Source organism: Toxotes jaculatrix, chromosome 10 (assembly GCF_017976425.1).
Source record: "Toxotes jaculatrix isolate fToxJac2 chromosome 10, fToxJac2.pri, whole genome shotgun sequence".
NCBI classification, from domain to species: domain Eukaryota; kingdom Metazoa; phylum Chordata; class Actinopteri; family Toxotidae; genus Toxotes; species Toxotes jaculatrix.
In genome coordinates this window covers 14,290,795-14,307,775 of record NC_054403.1, presented here as the reverse complement: position 1 = coordinate 14,307,775, position 16,981 = coordinate 14,290,795, and the positions used below count along the sequence as shown (strand labels likewise).

Sequence of the window (16,981 nt, the reverse complement as noted above, 5' to 3'; positions counted from 1 at the left end):
TTTTATATTTGCTTACAGCATACAATATAGAATGTAAAAAACAGTGTAAGTGTTTGCTGAATATGGGGGAGCTGATGTAAACAAGCAAGTCTCTCGCAAACGTAGCTCACAGTGACAGTTCACACAGAGCAACAAAGTCATTTATACCTGAGTTTCAACTTGTGCACATAACAGAGTGGTCTATTGAAATGCACAGCTGTTTTTCCTGCTGCTTTTCTCACCAGTGGCTGCTGCTGCACTGCAAGCTGAAATCTCTTCACCTGTACCACTCCTGTCATTGTCTAGATGTTAGTTTTATAAGGTGATTTATGAATTATTAACCTTTTTTTCCCCACTGCATGATTTATACATACAACACTAAACAGCAGTGTTTGAGCCTCAGCTCTTTTCATAATGGGGTTTTTAATTGCTTTACACAATAGAGGATGTCTCTAACTGGGCAGGGAATCCTCTCTGAATGGAGCCATTGAATCAAAGTGTATTTGGCTTAACAAATCTAAACCTCTTCTCAGCTGAGCTTAGCTGAAAAAAAAAGCCAATTATTTTCAGTTTTTATATTTTCAGTTGATGAGGCTTTCTCTTTGACTGTAGACTTTACTGTATCTGAGCAATGAGAATAATTTGCGCTTCTAATATGATTATGGAAACATCCTTAAAAGTACACTATGGTACACTGCACTAGACCGTCTCTATTCTCGAATAATAACCACGGCACTGCTTTCTGAATTGTTCTTATGTGTTAAAGTCCATGTTGACCTTGACATTAAATATATTTTGGTCCCAGTTCAACTCTTCTTTACTAGACCCTGTAGCTTTCTTTACTCCCTTGTGTGTCTCCTGTATCTTCCTCTGTATAAGTGTGTCCTGTTTTTTTAAAAGCCCAATCATTTACCTCTCAATGTCTTTTCTTTTTCTACTGCAGTCATTCATTTTTACAAAACATGAGTATGAAAGAACACAGGGAGAGAAGAATGAGGACAGGATTTCTCAGTAGTTTGGTTTCGTATTGGAGCTGTTCTCTGTCTGGTCTACAAAATAATTCAAAGATATTCTCAGCATGATATGTTTTTTTTTTTTATAACCCAGTTTCTTGTGTTGTGTTTCCACTCAGGATGACTACTTCAAAAGCTGGGCTCCTGCCAAGTCTCTAGACCAAGGTGAGTCCTGTTGTTTGTGTGGCTCTGATGTTTATATTAATGTTTACTGTATGTGAGCCTGGGTGGATATCAAACCTCAGTACGTTTTGAGTATCAACCAAAATGTATTTGTAGCATTCAAAAGTTGTTTACACAAAGGAAAAAAAATTAACATACAAAACATATCACTTAAACTAAGGAACTGATTTTCTGTTTATTTCAAGTTGACTGTAGCAGCCTTTAAAAGCATGGGCTACAACTGAAGACATTACTAATTAGCTTTTCTAAAAATATTAGGCCCATTCACACCCATTCAACTTCAAACTACAATTAAAATTACTTTCAGGACTTCTAATTCAGTTGGTAAAAGTTATCCACCTTTGTTAACTTTATAACTAATATTAAACAGAGAATGAAAATGAAATTACAGCCTCTTTCTTTAAACCATCGACTGTACAGTGATTAAAGGAAGGTATTTAACAAATGAATAAATTACCTCGCTTCTTTCAGACTGCACCAGTGTTAATATACTGAGGCTTGAGTGTGTTGTTTTGTATGGTTATTTAATGTTTACTTGACATTATACTTCCCTCACTCTCAGTTTTAATGGTACAGTTTACAGCTTATAAATTAGGACTCCAAATGAACTGATTGTACTGTTCAGTGAGCTGCTGCCAAAAATCCAGTCATGTGTTTAAAGATAGGTGTGTGTGTGTGTGTGTGTCTTTTTCCAAGGCCAAATGCTGCTACTTTTCACAGTTACGTAGTGCTTACTACACTGCTCACTAATACTATGGACTTACTATGGCAACAACGCCAAGTCTACTTTATCAATCACGCTCAAGTGTGTAATGCTCTTAGACCCCCAGTAACTCTTGACTAAACTCAATTATTACAAACACTTGCTCAGTCACACTCTCCTCTCAGTCTCATTGTCTAACACACACACACACACACACACACACACACACACACACACACACACACACACACACACACACACACACACACACACACACACACACACACACACACACACACATTGACTCACACAGTTTGGGGGCTTGATTGGACTGCAGCTCTCTGAACAGCACACCAGACTTTAAATCTTTCTACCACCGAGTTTGTTCTATTCTGTGCTGGCTTGGTTTTGCATATCTAGCGCAGTAACTGTAACTCTTCAGGGAAAGACTTGCTGAGCAGGTTTATCTGGGCCAGCTCCTCGTGGATACTGAGCCTAATGAGAACAGCCTCGCCTCAGTGCATCAAATTCTGGAGCTACTCGCTAGTTTCTCAGAGACGTCTAAAGACAAAAAGTAAACAGAGCTTCATTCTCCTAACCAGAGACTAAATGCATAAGATGTTACGGAGGAATCCTCTGAGCTAAAATCCAGGGTAAGCACATGCCTGAATTAGATGCTAAAACAGTGATGTATGACTACTGCACTATATCTGTGCCCTGTTCTCCAAACATGGAGGCTCTGCTTTGATTCCCAGTAAAACCAAACTTTCAGTGGTATCTAGTTTGATTGCATGTATCAACTATAGTTGATACTTTACTCATATTTCATGCAATCAGGGCAGAAACCAAACAAAGAGTGCTGAACTGCCAATGTCATCAGCAGCTATAAAGAACTGACTGCTAACTGCATGGAAAGGATACCCACTGCCCTCTTTTACTGTATGGTTGTCTACACACATTCAAACAACAAGTTACCCTTTACTTGCCAGTTTAATGCTCCTCTATGGTGATGTATTGTCATTGAGGGAAAACTTTGGGATTTTGTTGCTCTGTCCATCTGTTCTGTCACCAGGGTAAAGGCCAGGTTTTGCTTTTAAAGAACTAATGACAAGTGACTAGTGGTCTCATAAAAATCTAATGTGTGGTCAAATTCCAAAAAATCATATCGAAATGACAAGTGTAACCCCAGAACTCGATGGGGGGGTCAAAACAGCCGAAACTAGAGCGGCATCAATCTCAGTTTGATTGATGAATCACCGATCGCCCTTGGAGACTAATCAGCACCAGGAAGGTTGATGGGGGGAAAATCCAGTCCCCTGATAAATCCCTCTGCGATTAATGCCTCTGTAGCATCTAATGAATGAAATCAGTGGGATCACAAATGACTTGTTGGTGATCCTGAACACTGAGCAATCAAATCCCCCAGTGGTAAATCTGTTTTTGAGAACTTCTTGTGGCTTAATGAGGTCCAGCAGTTGATCTGAAGCTTATTGTGGACCTGTGGTAAACATGTATTTGAATCCAAACTAATCCCACTGAATTTCAAAAAACTTCAGAATCTGCTTCTGTCCGCAAGGCCAGTTGGCCACTGTGCCTCATTGAAATGAAAATTTGATCCAGCTCATCAGTGTACTGGTATTATAAACATGTCGGGATTGTGCTGTTGATTTAGTTTTGCATGCAGTTCCTGGTTTCTGTGTGATGATGATTTCCTGTATTTATTTGGCGACAGCAGGCCAGACAACATTTCCAAGTATAATTCTCATGTTCAACATGGACTTTTTCTTGCAACAAATTCCTGGTTTTAGATTTTAAGTCCGTACTGAATTAATTTAATAATTGTTTAGTTGTGTTTTATTTGTAGGTAGCATTATTTATCCTTGCTTATGCTTTGCCATCATGAATGGCTTTCCAGAGACTAAAGGTTTTACAGCATCAGAGCTTTATTTTACACTGGGGCTGACGCTGTTGTTGTGGAATAATGTACTGCTTTGTGTATTTTAATCCAATAGAAGTTCTGCAATTAGCATTTGACAGTAATTTTCATAATTGCCTTGGGTGTCTGTTTGTTTTTGCCTTGAAAAACTTGTCTATAATTTGGCGTATTTTGTCATATTTGTGAGCTTTTGCTCCACCACTTCACATACTGCAGTAGAAGCTGATCATGTGATGCAGGTTAGTAGTCTCCAACCTTTTGATTTGTGACCCCTCCGATTAAAGCTATATCTGCTCATCACTGGATGTGTAAGTAAGAGTTTGTGGCCAGTTAAACTGAAGAATGAATATGTGGAAGAGACAGAATTAGTCAGTGATTTACTACAACAACAATAAAAAATGTGAAGATACATAGAAAGTATGTAAATTAACCCAATTTGGTGCAGAAGATATTTTTGAGCTCTCTCATTATCTGGCGTCAGATTTATTTCACAACCCACTGCAGGGGTCCCAAACCTCAGGTTGGGACCCAGTGATGAAGGTGATGCTGCAAGTACAACTTGAATACCAGTCATTTACACGTTAGAAGTATGTTAATGCTTGAAAACAGAGTTTGAGCTAGTGTGAAACTGGAAAGGTATCACACTAACTCGTGACATCTGTGGTATTAACCAGTTCCCAGTTTATATAACGTGAAGGTAACAACCTAAGAGCATATTTTCAACATTGAAAAACCTCCCATGCAACTTTTTTGGCAGACTGAAGGAGTCACAAACTTAACATCCTGTGGAGGCGAAGTTTTGCGACAGCTTTCTCTGGCAGGCAATTTACTACCAGAAACTTGTATAAAGTGCTGCTCCTCACAAAATACATCCAAACAACAATATACCCTGAAACTTGGTTCACTCTCTCCTCTCTCCCTTTTCTTTTCATGCTACCCTCATTTTCTCTTCAGATTCTCTGATCAGTTTAATTTGTTGTTCATACTTTTCAGGCCATCTCGCTCTCACCACTCCTTCGACTCACCCGTCTGTTTTTCAGCTCGTTGTTTTTCCAGAGTTTTCTGTTGTTTCTGACGTATTGAGTTCATCGGATGGAAATTACATAATGATGAACAATGGGCGACTGTGAATCAACATGCCACAGTGACGTAAACACACACACCAAAAGCCTGTGAGAATTAGTTGTTAGAGGTTTTCATACATATTTGATTAATATTATAAGAGTTTTGGTTATTATTATCACATTCCCCCTGTGCCATTGTAGTCGTGTCTTTTCTCTCTTTTCTTTCATCAGCTTGATTTGCCCTGCAGGAAATATTTAGTAGAAACACTCACCAACGTGCTGTCCCTTCCAGCACCCATCCCTTCTTCATTTTGATAGGTATTTTGTGAGTCTTTTATACGTGCGATCATTTTTGCATTTGTATTAAAGTACAGCTGGACCACATTCCAGCAGCTCAGTGGGGATCTCTTCACATATTCACACATTGTAGCTTGCATCCTTCAGATCTAAAGCTGACAGTTTGGATGGTTGCCTTTACTCAACTTTCTAGCAGGTTACAGTCAGATCTCTGTGGCTAAGATGGGAAGGTTTTTTGTGTGTGTGATATAAATATTTTTTTTTATAACTATTTTGTACTACATTTTCCTCAATTAAGAAAATATAATAAAACTTCTGAAGGAAAGATTTTTCAAAACATTCTAATTTAAATTTTTGGAACAGATTAATAAATAGTATAGACTAATTAAGAATTGATTAATATCTATATTTCAATAAGAATACTACAGGCACTGTGAAGTTTACTTTGTCTGTGCTTCATTTTGCCTGTTCATTAAACTTCTTGAAACAGAACTCTCCAGTGAGACGAGAAATACAAATATTAATTTGTGTTTCAGATGGTGTTAATTTGGACAAAATGCACAGAGTGTGAAATTAATAGATGGAAAATCAGAGATTTAGCTATTCTGCTGCTGAAAGCACCGAGCTGAGAGAGTTCTAGAAAACCCACATAACACTTAAATGTCACAACCTCTTGTTTCTGCCATGCATGTGGAAATACAGAAGGATCCTTCGCTATGCCACATGAACTTGTTTCCACGGTGACAGCTCATTGACCTTTCTATTTGCCAGTCATGGATGGTTAACCTGTGAGGCCTCTGTACATGTTATGCTTAAAGCTGAATTCTATAGTTTTGTAAGGAGGTAGGTGTGTGTGGGTGACACTGGCCTGTGTCCCAGACAGCCCAGTTTGCCCTGTGAGTGGATTACACAGACATCTGCTGTTCTCAGATCAGGGCTTTATGCTTTCATAGTGTGCCCAAAGCTGACCCAGGACCAGTGTGAGTGAGAGGTTACATCATTTGGAACAAGATAAAAGCAGCTCCTGAGGCTGATTCTCACCGAAACAACAAGCAATTTTGCAAGAATTGCCTCAACAAAAAGTCCTCTTACTGGCTTTTTCTTGAGCTTTCAACTAAGTCTGCAACTAATGATTATTTTCATTTTTGATTGATCTGCTTATTTTGCTGAGAACAAAATAAATCATCAGATTGATGTTTTACATGTCAATAAAAAGTCAGGAAGCAAAGAAAGATGTCCAAGGTGACATCTTCAAAAGTCTTGTTTTGTCTGACCAACAGTCCACATCCCAGAGATACGAAACTTACTGTAATGTGTGACAAAGCATTGCATCAAATCCTCACATATAACAGGCTGAAACCAGCAAATGTTTGGCATTTTTGCCAAACATTTTGACTAAAATTTCATTAGATTATCAAACTAGATCAATATTCTGTAAATGTTTATTTAATTAATCATTGCTTCTTCATCAGTGGATGGAGTTTGTTCAGTTATCATGGCAGATGGCTCAGTAGTATTCAAACGAGGACACTCAGTCTGCTGGCGAGGAATGTGAGGTGTGGTTCAAGGCCCCCCCCCCCCCCAAAAAAAAGATTACTTTGTCACACTGCTATTTTCAAAGTCAAGAAACAGAAGCCACATTTCTAAGACCAGGTGGTCAATCTTAAAAGGACTTGAGCCTCATGAAGAGGCTAAAACATAAATAAATTGCTTCTCCTCAGTTTCTTACATCTCAGTGAACTGCTTGAGGAAAACTTTTACCAGACCCTGTTTTGATATTTATTTTAAACTTTTAAAAACTTGTTTCATTGTTGAGGCAAAATCCCATATCTTGTGATTTTTGTCCATCATAACCGAATATGAGAGGAATATGAGCGCACACACCCACATAAGTCTTTTTTTGTTCCTACAGTACGCACAGTGGCTTCGTACACACATGCACACACTTTGGTAGCTGCCTTCTCTCTACGCCCACCTGTGACTGACTGCAGCAATCTGGAGTGAGAGAGGCTGCCTTGTAGTCATTAAAATATCAGCCATGTCCTGACATTCGCCTTTAATTTTCACATTTACAAGAAAGCAGGAATACCTGCTGTCAAACAAACTCATACACTCACTCACTCACACAAAACTCTGTTGTTAACTGTGATACGGTAACAACTAACTTTCTCTAGCCATTTTAACACAAATAGGTCTACTGTGTTGTGACGTCTCCTCTTGTATAACTACTCTCCATTGCTCCTGTCTGGATTCTGGCATTCAGATACACCTAAAATCCGTTATGTGCTCCAGGTCAGCTCTGCCTTGTTCCACAGTCAAACTGAATTTTTATTTTATGACTGGATTTCTGCATCTGCGTTATTCTCTTCTCTGTCCCCATCTGTAATGATTGGAGAGTTGCCCTGAAAAGGCCTTTAAGCTCGAGGAGAGACAGAGAGACAAGAGGGGAGGAAGAGTCCTTGGCAGCAGATAACAGTTGTACTGTCAGCAAGACCAATGTTTTAGACTCTGTATTCGGGGTATTTCATTCTGGGTGCTTGTATATGGATATGCCCAGCAGATTTGCGAGGCTGTGATTGCAATGCGTTATCCAGAGATGGGAGTCAAAGGGAGGATTACAAATGGCAGGCAGCGCCCCATTATCACAGCCGGTCCAGAGGAGCACAGGAGAGTCAAACTGGCACCGAGACACAACCAGAGAACTCAATGCAGACGAAGACACAGAAAAGACAAAACAAGTTAAGTTCACAATTTTCAGGTGTTCACTTCTCCTGTCTGTTTGCCTAATTAGATTACATAGTGAATAAGTGGTTGCTATGGGAACCGTTTTGGCAGCAGGAACGCAAGTCATTTGTGATGCACTCTGGCTTGGCAGTAGCAGCCACAAACAAAGCCTGGAAAATCTGGAGCTTCCAAATTGCCAATCAGCCTGATTAGACGTGACATTGTGTTTTCCCAGCAGAGTGTTCGTCGCTGTTATATATTTCATCAGCTATTTCTCCAACTCACTAAGCCTCTGTCTCTCTGAAGATATGCTGTCTGTCTGCTCCCATTTCTCATCGGGCCATCTTTAATCTCCCCTAACTCTGTCACCGCTTCTCAATTCATGCTCATATAACCATCTCTGATCTACGCCTGGAGGAGCTAAAAGACTTAGAAAGAGAGAAACTGATAAGAAAAGAGACAGATAGGACAACAAACAACAGTAAGCACCTCAGGTCTGTGTATTAAATGGAGTGTGAGCTGGAGCAAGAACAAATATCTCATTTTCGTGTAATGTGCTAAGGGTTTGTAGCTCGCTCTCCGGGCATTCTTTAAACATTGTTTACCGCTCTGATTTTAATGGCTTGTTGGCCACATCATAAAAAGTGGCTCTCTATCCACGACCCTCGCCTCAGCTCTTATCTTGCTCTTTCAGAGGGGTGAGCGCTCGCTGTGCTGAGCCTTAACACATAAATGGGACTATCAGCTGAAACGCATACGTACATGCTACAGTGATTTCAGACGCACACAGTAAATTAACCAGTCACACTCACACACATACACACAGAGGTGGTAATCAAGGATACCTGGAGCCTACTGACACGTAGAGGAAGGAAATATACACAGTCACACCAAGGGTATTGTTAATTTACTGAACAGATGAAGCCAATCACATCAGCAAAGCAGTTCAATTTGTGTTCAGTATGGAAAAGGAGGAATAGTATGGAAGAAGAGGAACTGAGGAACCAGTGGATAAGAGAAATGGTGATTAAGAAAAGCAGACAAAGCCACAGTGAGACGAGTGAATTGTTACTGTCCTGGACTTCTAGTTTACAAAGGCAGAGCCAAAACCAGCAACAAACTCAAAGCAAAATGAAGTTGTGAATCAATGGACTGCAGTGTGTGAGCACTGCTGAACAGGCTGTTTTCAAGGGGAGATACACTCAACAGTAACTCACACAGGGGGAAACCTAAGTGTGTGTGTGTGTGTGTTTATGTTTTCATTTTGCCCTTTGTTCCCCCATAGCTAACAAAGCCTCCAATGATCATCGTAAATTAGGATAAATAAACTTCAGAGGATGTGAGCAGACAGCTGTTGCCAGCGATCATAGCAGCGGCCCTCAGGCTAAATGCCAGCATGTGAATGTGACAGTGGCATCAGAGAGTCTCGAGAGAGGGAGACAGAGGGAGATGCAGAGATATACAGACACGAGGCCTACTGAGAGCACTTGAGAGAGATTGCCTGTAGAGAGGATAAGTCAGAGATAAGAAAGGCATCCCATAATGAGGAGAAGAGGGGTCTGGCAAAGAGGAGAGAGAGGAAACAGCAGAAGAATAATAAATAGAGGGTGTATTGACAAAAAAAAAAAAGTTGGACTAACTCTTGCCTCATGTACACATATCTTCCCACTTTTTGCTGGTCACTATTCACAGTCCATGGTCAGCCCTCGCTCGAAAGCTTCAGTCACCAATAAATACAGGAGATGGATGAGCTTGGGAGTTAATCATCTCCGGGTGTTAATGTCACAGCCTACAGACAGACATGACAAACTCCCTGTACCTCGGTGCTTGGCTGCTCTCCTCCCTCCCTGAGGCTCTGCCACCACTGGCCTGCTTCCATGTGGGATGCTGTACTGCAGTGTTAGTGTAAGAGAAAAGGTGGATTAGTGTTTTTTGTATCTAGATGGATAGGTGCAGCACTTTGCTTTCCCTTGGCTGTTTTTGTGTTTCGGTAATGATGCTACAATGATTTTTCCTTTCAGATTAGAAAAATGATGTTTGTGCCACTTTGGAGCAACACCGATTCTGATTTTAGATCTCATATTGGAAATTAAAAGGTTTTATATGCAGAAATACTCAATACATTTTGGGAAATGCTCTTATTTGCTTTTTTTTTTGGAGAGTTCAGAGAGAAGACTGAAATAACCTCTGTGTCTGTGCATTAAGTACAGAGCTAGAGTTCATACATCGTGTGGTATGGATCTTTTCCGTATACAAGTTCCTTTAAGCATGTACAAACTATTCTAATTATTCAGTTTCTTGTATTTTTTGTTTTGTTGGGTATTTTTTTTATTGTTTAGAGTGAGAGGCTAAACCTGGACCTAGATACGGAGTCCCAGGAACTAAAGCCCACTCTGGCTTGGCCAAGAAGACAGTACAGGATGGTGAGTTTGGGCAATGTCATTTTCATTAGGACTGGGAAGGTTTTTTCCAGTAACTGGAAGAAATACCTTTAGCCAGCACTCAGCCAGAGGTTTTCTGATACTGTAACCATCCTATTCTTGTTGTTACAGCTGATTTAGCTAGTAAATTGTATGTGTTGTTGTGCTATAATGATCACAGTGGTGATCTACTTGTCTTATAACAGTGACATGTGTGTATAATAGTGAGGCTGATCATTCCAGATTATCATGGTTAATGAGAAATAAATGCTTTGACAGCTAGTCGATGTGACTGTGGCATTACTTTACACTGAGTTTAAATCGTCCCGCTCTGCTGCCTCAGTTGCAGTTTCCATAAAACAGTGGGTATAATACAGCAGTGTTTAATACAATTAGTTTTCCACCCTCTCTCAGGTGCAGAGATGTCAGTATGGAGCAGAGAGATAACCAAGCTCACAGCCCGTTGTCTGAACCAGATAGAGCATGGCTAATTCACACACAAGATGATCAAAGCCAGCCCCATCAGAAACATGGAGCCATCTCCAGGGTTAGCTTCCGAAATAACATTATGGTCTGTTAGTGCAGGCTAACATTGTAATTTGAGGTGTAGCAAATGGGCCACAACATACTGGAGTAAAGATTTCCCTCCTCAGACGACAGTGGCATACCTGTCAGTTCTGGTGTTTGTGCTTGTAGCTTAGCAGAGCTCGACAAGCTCATGTGGGTGTAGTGAGCTGCAATCCTCTGTCATGCTGTTTGTCTGAGATTAGCAAAGGTAATATCCAATGTAAGTATTTTAGTTTAAAACGTTAAAAAATATAACTAAGATTATCAACAGAATGCGAAGAAATAACAGTTTTGATGTTATGTCAAAGACACTCATGTGTTGTATTGCAGGGATATCTACTAAGTTTGCATTCTAACCAGTTAGCCCCAGCCTGTCCTGTCTCGTAATATCACTTTGTACCACACAAGGCGATAGTGAGTCACTGTAGCATCCCGTGTGCCCTCAGTCCTACATGAAAGGATGAAGATGTAGTAACTGTGAGTCTATAAACCTGTGTTGCAGCCATCCTCTGCGACATTCCTCAACTCTTTCCTCAAGCTCAGCTTTTGATGCTGCTGCTCTGGTGAATAGGTAATCCAAGAGCTCATGTCCACCCACCTGAGGTTGGTGACATGGCACACCCCTAAAACTTGAAAGATGGCAGATTTTCAAGAGTACATACATGGTGATGCACAAGCAAGCTGAACTGACAGTCAATGAGAGTACTTGTTACACTATATGGCAGATTAGTTTTGCCCCAACAAGGCTCCAGAGTGCTGCTTAAATGATAACAGGGTTGGCAAATGGAAAAACCAAATGGGGAACCAATTGGTAAATCAAAATGCAAATTGAAATTCGACTGATGCCGTCAGCAACCACACACTGAGTTCTGTTCGTTAGGTAATTACAAAACCAATTACACATGTTTTGATCTAATTCAATGTGAGATAAGATGCATGGTAACATACAGTAATTCACTTTATCAAAATCCTAGATAAATCTACAAAAAGAGCCACAGCCACAATGTGCTACTTATGTGAGAGTCAGGCTGAATAAATAGCATTGTTTTCTCAGTACATCGTCACGTATTTGAGTCAGTTCAAACACAGATGTCGGGGTCTGTGGCGAAGTGCTATTTTTAGTTATTTACAGTTCTTCTTGCTTTTGATGTAATCCCGATCAGGACTGATGAAACCAGTTACAACACTGTAGTGCTACGCATCTTTAGGTTTGCAGGAAATGTTGGTCTCTCATCGAAAGCTACAGCTCAAAGATGTAAATTAACACTCGTGCTTTTGACTGGGAGTGCCTTTGTTCTAAAACAGTGTGAACATGTCCGGCAGTGAGTTGTGAAACCCAGAAAATTCTCAGTAGCTCATGTAAGTGAGTCACTGATATTGACCCCTCATGTGCTACATGGGCAAACAAACCTTACTCGCTTTTCCTTTAAATGGAGCAAAATGTGAGCATTTAAATTACATATCATATCATCTCCCTCTGCACACTGAGTGGACTGAGTCACTCCGTGGTATAGTAATTTGGCTGGAGGCATGATGTGTTCAGTTGGGCTTTGTCTTCTAGATAAAGTGTAAAGAGGATATTGAAGAGGGTTTTTAAACATAGATAAATTGAGTCTGGTATTGCCCCAGTTTTGGCTTTACTACATGCTGTAGGCAAAAAAAGATGATCTAATGGACACACAGAGCTTTAGTGTGTCAAGTCGGGTACTATTATTGTGTATCATTTTTCAAGTAACATTGGCAAAACGGTAAACGTGATAGTAACAGGAGAGGAGACTGGATGGAGGTAGAGGAGATAGAGAGCGCTGATGTACTCTTACTCATCCATGCTCACACACATGCACACACATGCACACACACACTCACCCTTCTGTTTCAGATTAATGAATGCCAGTGCAAAAACATTTAATTATCACTGACACTGAAGGTGAGTCAAGAGGCCAGATCTGTCATCCACCTGTACGTGTGTGTGTGTGTGCATGTGTGAGAACAGAGGAAAAAGAGGAAAATATCACAGTGTGTCAGTGAAGAATCAGACTTTAAGTGAAGTGCGTGGTCTTTCATCGTGACCTCTCCTGGCACCGACTAAAGGTCAAACTGACACAAACTCCTTGTCTGGCAGCAACACATGGCCAGTTAAGAGTCTAGTGGATCTCTTTCAGCAGAAGAAAAGACACCACTTGACACTGTTCATGTGTAAAAAAAAAAAAAAAAAAAAAAAAATTAGAGTGAATAAAAGTATAACCTTCCTGCTTAGCTACTATGCTTAATGAAGTGATGTGAAGATTTGTATTTGTTATTTGTTCTTTCCGTTCTTTGGCGCCTCTAACATCGTGGCTCTAGGGATGACAATGTCTGTTCACCATGGCCCAACTTGAAATGTCTCAACAACAGACATTCATGGTCCCCAGAGGACAAATCCTAATAACTTTGACCTTGATTTTTCCTTTGTCCAACTTTTTTGACCAAATACCTGAAAAACAAATGGTATTCCCATCGGACTGCACTGTACTTTGTGTTTAGAGCTAATTATCAAATGCTAGCATGCTAAAACACTAAAGTAAGATGAAGAACATTACCTGCTAAATATCAGCATATTATCACAGTTAGCATTTAGCTCAAAGCACCGTACAGCTGAAGCTGTACCAGTGCACAGCACGACTGTAGTCTACAGTCGTGTTTGCGTGTTTCCTCAAACCAAACCAGTTTCATGCATATTCTGTTTTATTCCTACTCCCTCAGTTCTCCTTGATGATGATTAGAATTGTAAACACTTCAAGCTGTACAGGTTATATATAGTTTTTTTTTTTTAGACTGTGACGATTTCCACCTGAAATGAATGTCCTCTTGTGCGCGCATGCTCCTTTGCTTTGAAGCCGTCTTCAAAGACTGTTTGAATATTTGCTTTAATAGTGCTCTTTGAAAAATACTTTGCTGCCAGCAACAGCTTCACAAAACATCCTCTTACAGGGCTTTTCGCTACAATGTGTGAGTATGTATGTGAGTGTGAATCTGTGTATGGTCTTGTGGCATTGATGAATATTCAGTTAGTAAGCAACAGTCAATAGCCTCTCTCTCTCTCTCTCTCTCTCTCTCTCTCCCTCCCTCTCCAGATATTTTTTTTCCCGTAAGCCACTGCAGCTTCTTTTCTGACATTCAAACTGAAACTGCCTGTTTATCTTCTCCATTCCTCAGTTACATCCACTATAATATGATTTACCCATGTTTTCGATAATTAATTTTCTGGATGGCGAATCCACTCTATCACTACGTTCTCCCAGTGGCCCTCTTTGTGCTTTTGTGCCTCCATCATTCCTCTCTGTCATCCCTCATTCCAGTGCCTCTCACAGGCCAAACAGTCAGACCCTGAGGAACATTCACAAAGCAGAGAGAAAGAGAGAGAGGTAGATTTTATCTCCTCCTGATCTGTTTGTCTTTCTGTTTTCTCCCTCTCTGTCTCTTGTTCTACTCTGCAGCCCCCCAGGTGAAAGAGAAGAAACACCTTTTTAATTAGTTTATCAAAGCCTGAAAGTGATGCTTTTCCTAATAACATTCAGATATGTATTCTTTGGGAGTGGTTGTTGAAGCTCTTGTTTATTTAATTTCAAGCTTGTTTATTTGCTATTAGAAACCGTAGCTGGGGAGAGCAAACAATGGAGAGCAACGGAGCACGGTGTCGATAAAGGAGCACACACACCCATACACACAGATTACAAAAACACCCCATTGACCCATGTCCAGCTCTGCAGCAATTAATTTTAGGTCGCCCTCTACTCTCTGACAGGGCTTGTTGACAATGTAGCCTCTTCTATTGGACTACGACTATCTTTATTATCCAATCACTGCACTCTCTTCTGGCCACTGTCCAGTATTAGAGGACACAGGAACAGTGTTTTATCTTACCCTTCTCTCTCTATAACCACTTTTTCTTGTCTCTTAAAGAACATTAAGGGTAAAAAAAAGGGAGGGGGGGATCTTGAAGAGACAAAAAAGTGGACGAGTAGGGCAATTTACTGTCAACTTTAATTGTAATAAAATTTTACAGCTTGAAGTATAATGTGCTTTTCTGCCAAGAATCCACTTGGAAGTGTTGCAGCAATTAAATAGCTGGAAGATATGTTCAGGGTTGAATCATCCAGGAGCGTTTTAAAGAAGGATTATTCTTTTTTTTTTTGCACACTGTAGACAGTAAATTGCCATGTTTGCAGCTCGCCTTCATGAGTAACAGTGCAACGAAACAGCAACACTGTCACGCCAATCCAGTTAACAATGACTCAGTGACTGTAGGCTGATTCTACATTTTCCCTGTGAAGGTTTTCATCAACAACATGACCATGGCTATCACAGAGTCTTGTACACTGAAATTCCCCTATAGTATCTCACTGGAAGTCCACAGTTAAACAAAGGATGTTAGTAAGCACTGGCTGTGGTTTAATGTCTGTGTGACCTGTGTGCAATTATTCCAAATAATGACTTATTTTTGTACAGCACTACAACACTGCAACAAACAACATGTGAGTATTTTGGCAAGTCAAGTGTATAGATGAGTTTATCTTTCATGAAGAAAAACAAATCCTTTGGTTTAAAGCTTAGTATATACACCCCACTGGCAGTTTATTTTGCCCTAATGGGTGGAGGCGGGGGGGGCACTAAATAACAGAAACACCTGTCTGGTGATCAACACCTCTCTAAAACAATCTCGATAAAAGCCAGGATTTAAGGCGGGACTACTGTATTAGACTGCATGAGTTTGAGGTAAATGTTACTAATAAACTGCCAACTGAGTGTACACAAATAAAATTGTATTAGAAATGGAACAACCTCTAATGTTTAATATTAAAAAATAGCTGATATTCTTTTTTTTTTCTTAATTCCACATTATATAAACAGAAGCACTAAACTGAATAAGAATGGGTCTCTTAATTTTTCTATGTTTACAGTCCGTTTCTAGCTCTCCTCTAACTGACTGTGTTTGCTCTGTGGCTCCCTGAGGGCTCTGAGCTGTGGACTTGGAGAGAGGGAGGGAGACAGGGAGGTGATGGAAGTCAATACATGAACCTTCCTAATTCATCCACAGGACATACAATGTGCACAAGAGAGCTCTGTAACTGCGGTAATGGCAGGAATGTAGCGTGAGGGTAGAAAGGTGGTACTGTAGATATGTTGTACACACACACACACACACACACACAGGAGCACAGCTATGATTGCTAGGACATGAGTATGGCAATGAGGAGGGCTCTTGAAAAATGACGTGAGACATTGGTGGTGAGACATTTGTTAAAACTACATGGGGATAAAAAGACAAATGCTTTCAAAGGAACTTGAAAAAGAACCTCTAATAGCATTCATATATTCCTTTACATGTTCACAGAGAGCTTATGGATCCCTCATAGACAATATAAACACGCACATATAAGTTTAATGAAGATGACTTTGATCTTCATATCGAGTCAGATGAAGCTTTTTTGTCAGGATACTTTTTTCTCTAAGATGCAGCACAACTTTTGATTTCAGCAGGGAATATATTTTCTTTTATGTACTTGCTGTGCTCTCTGAGCATCAGCTTCCAGCCAAAGACTATATCGATTCCACCCCCCACCCCCCAGTATATAAAAGCAGATCTGACCAGATGGTAGCTGGGATGATGCTCTGCAGCAACAGCAGAGCTTTCAAAGCATGCCATAACACAGCAGTGAAATGTACAACAGCCACAAGGTGACCATGTCAACAGATTTTTAAAGTCGGATTGTAAAAGTCTTACTACTCTGCCATTTACACAAGAATTTTGGTCCCAACAGCCATCATAGGGCCACAACTTTATCTTTACACTATCTTTCTAGTGCTAATTACAACACAGTTATAAAAAGTACAATAATAAACCTTACATCCTTACATTAATAGATATTGTACATAAACATAAATAAGGGAATCAGTTCAATTTAATATCACTTCATTTAGAAATAAATTCATCATCAGCTGCTTAATCCATGCTTCACCAGCTGCTTGGCCATCAGCTGACTAATAACATCCAGTCATATTCACACACTCACTATTACTCTGCTGACACGGTTAATGCTACCACCGTTTGCCCT

The 16,981-nt window shown here is 40.1% G+C and overlaps 1 protein-coding gene across 1 annotated transcript in view; it reads left to right on the top strand.

Annotated features, from left to right (window-relative positions):
* spock1 (SPARC (osteonectin), cwcv and kazal like domains proteoglycan 1) overlaps positions 1 to 16,981 on the top strand; it is a 91,351-nt gene that overhangs the window by 45,476 nt on the left and 28,894 nt on the right. Inside the window, 2 exon segments of the mRNA XM_041048015.1 lie at positions 1,112 to 1,157; positions 10,239 to 10,322. Of these exon segments, the coding sequence (XP_040903949.1) occupies positions 1,112 to 1,157; positions 10,239 to 10,322 (130 nt within the window).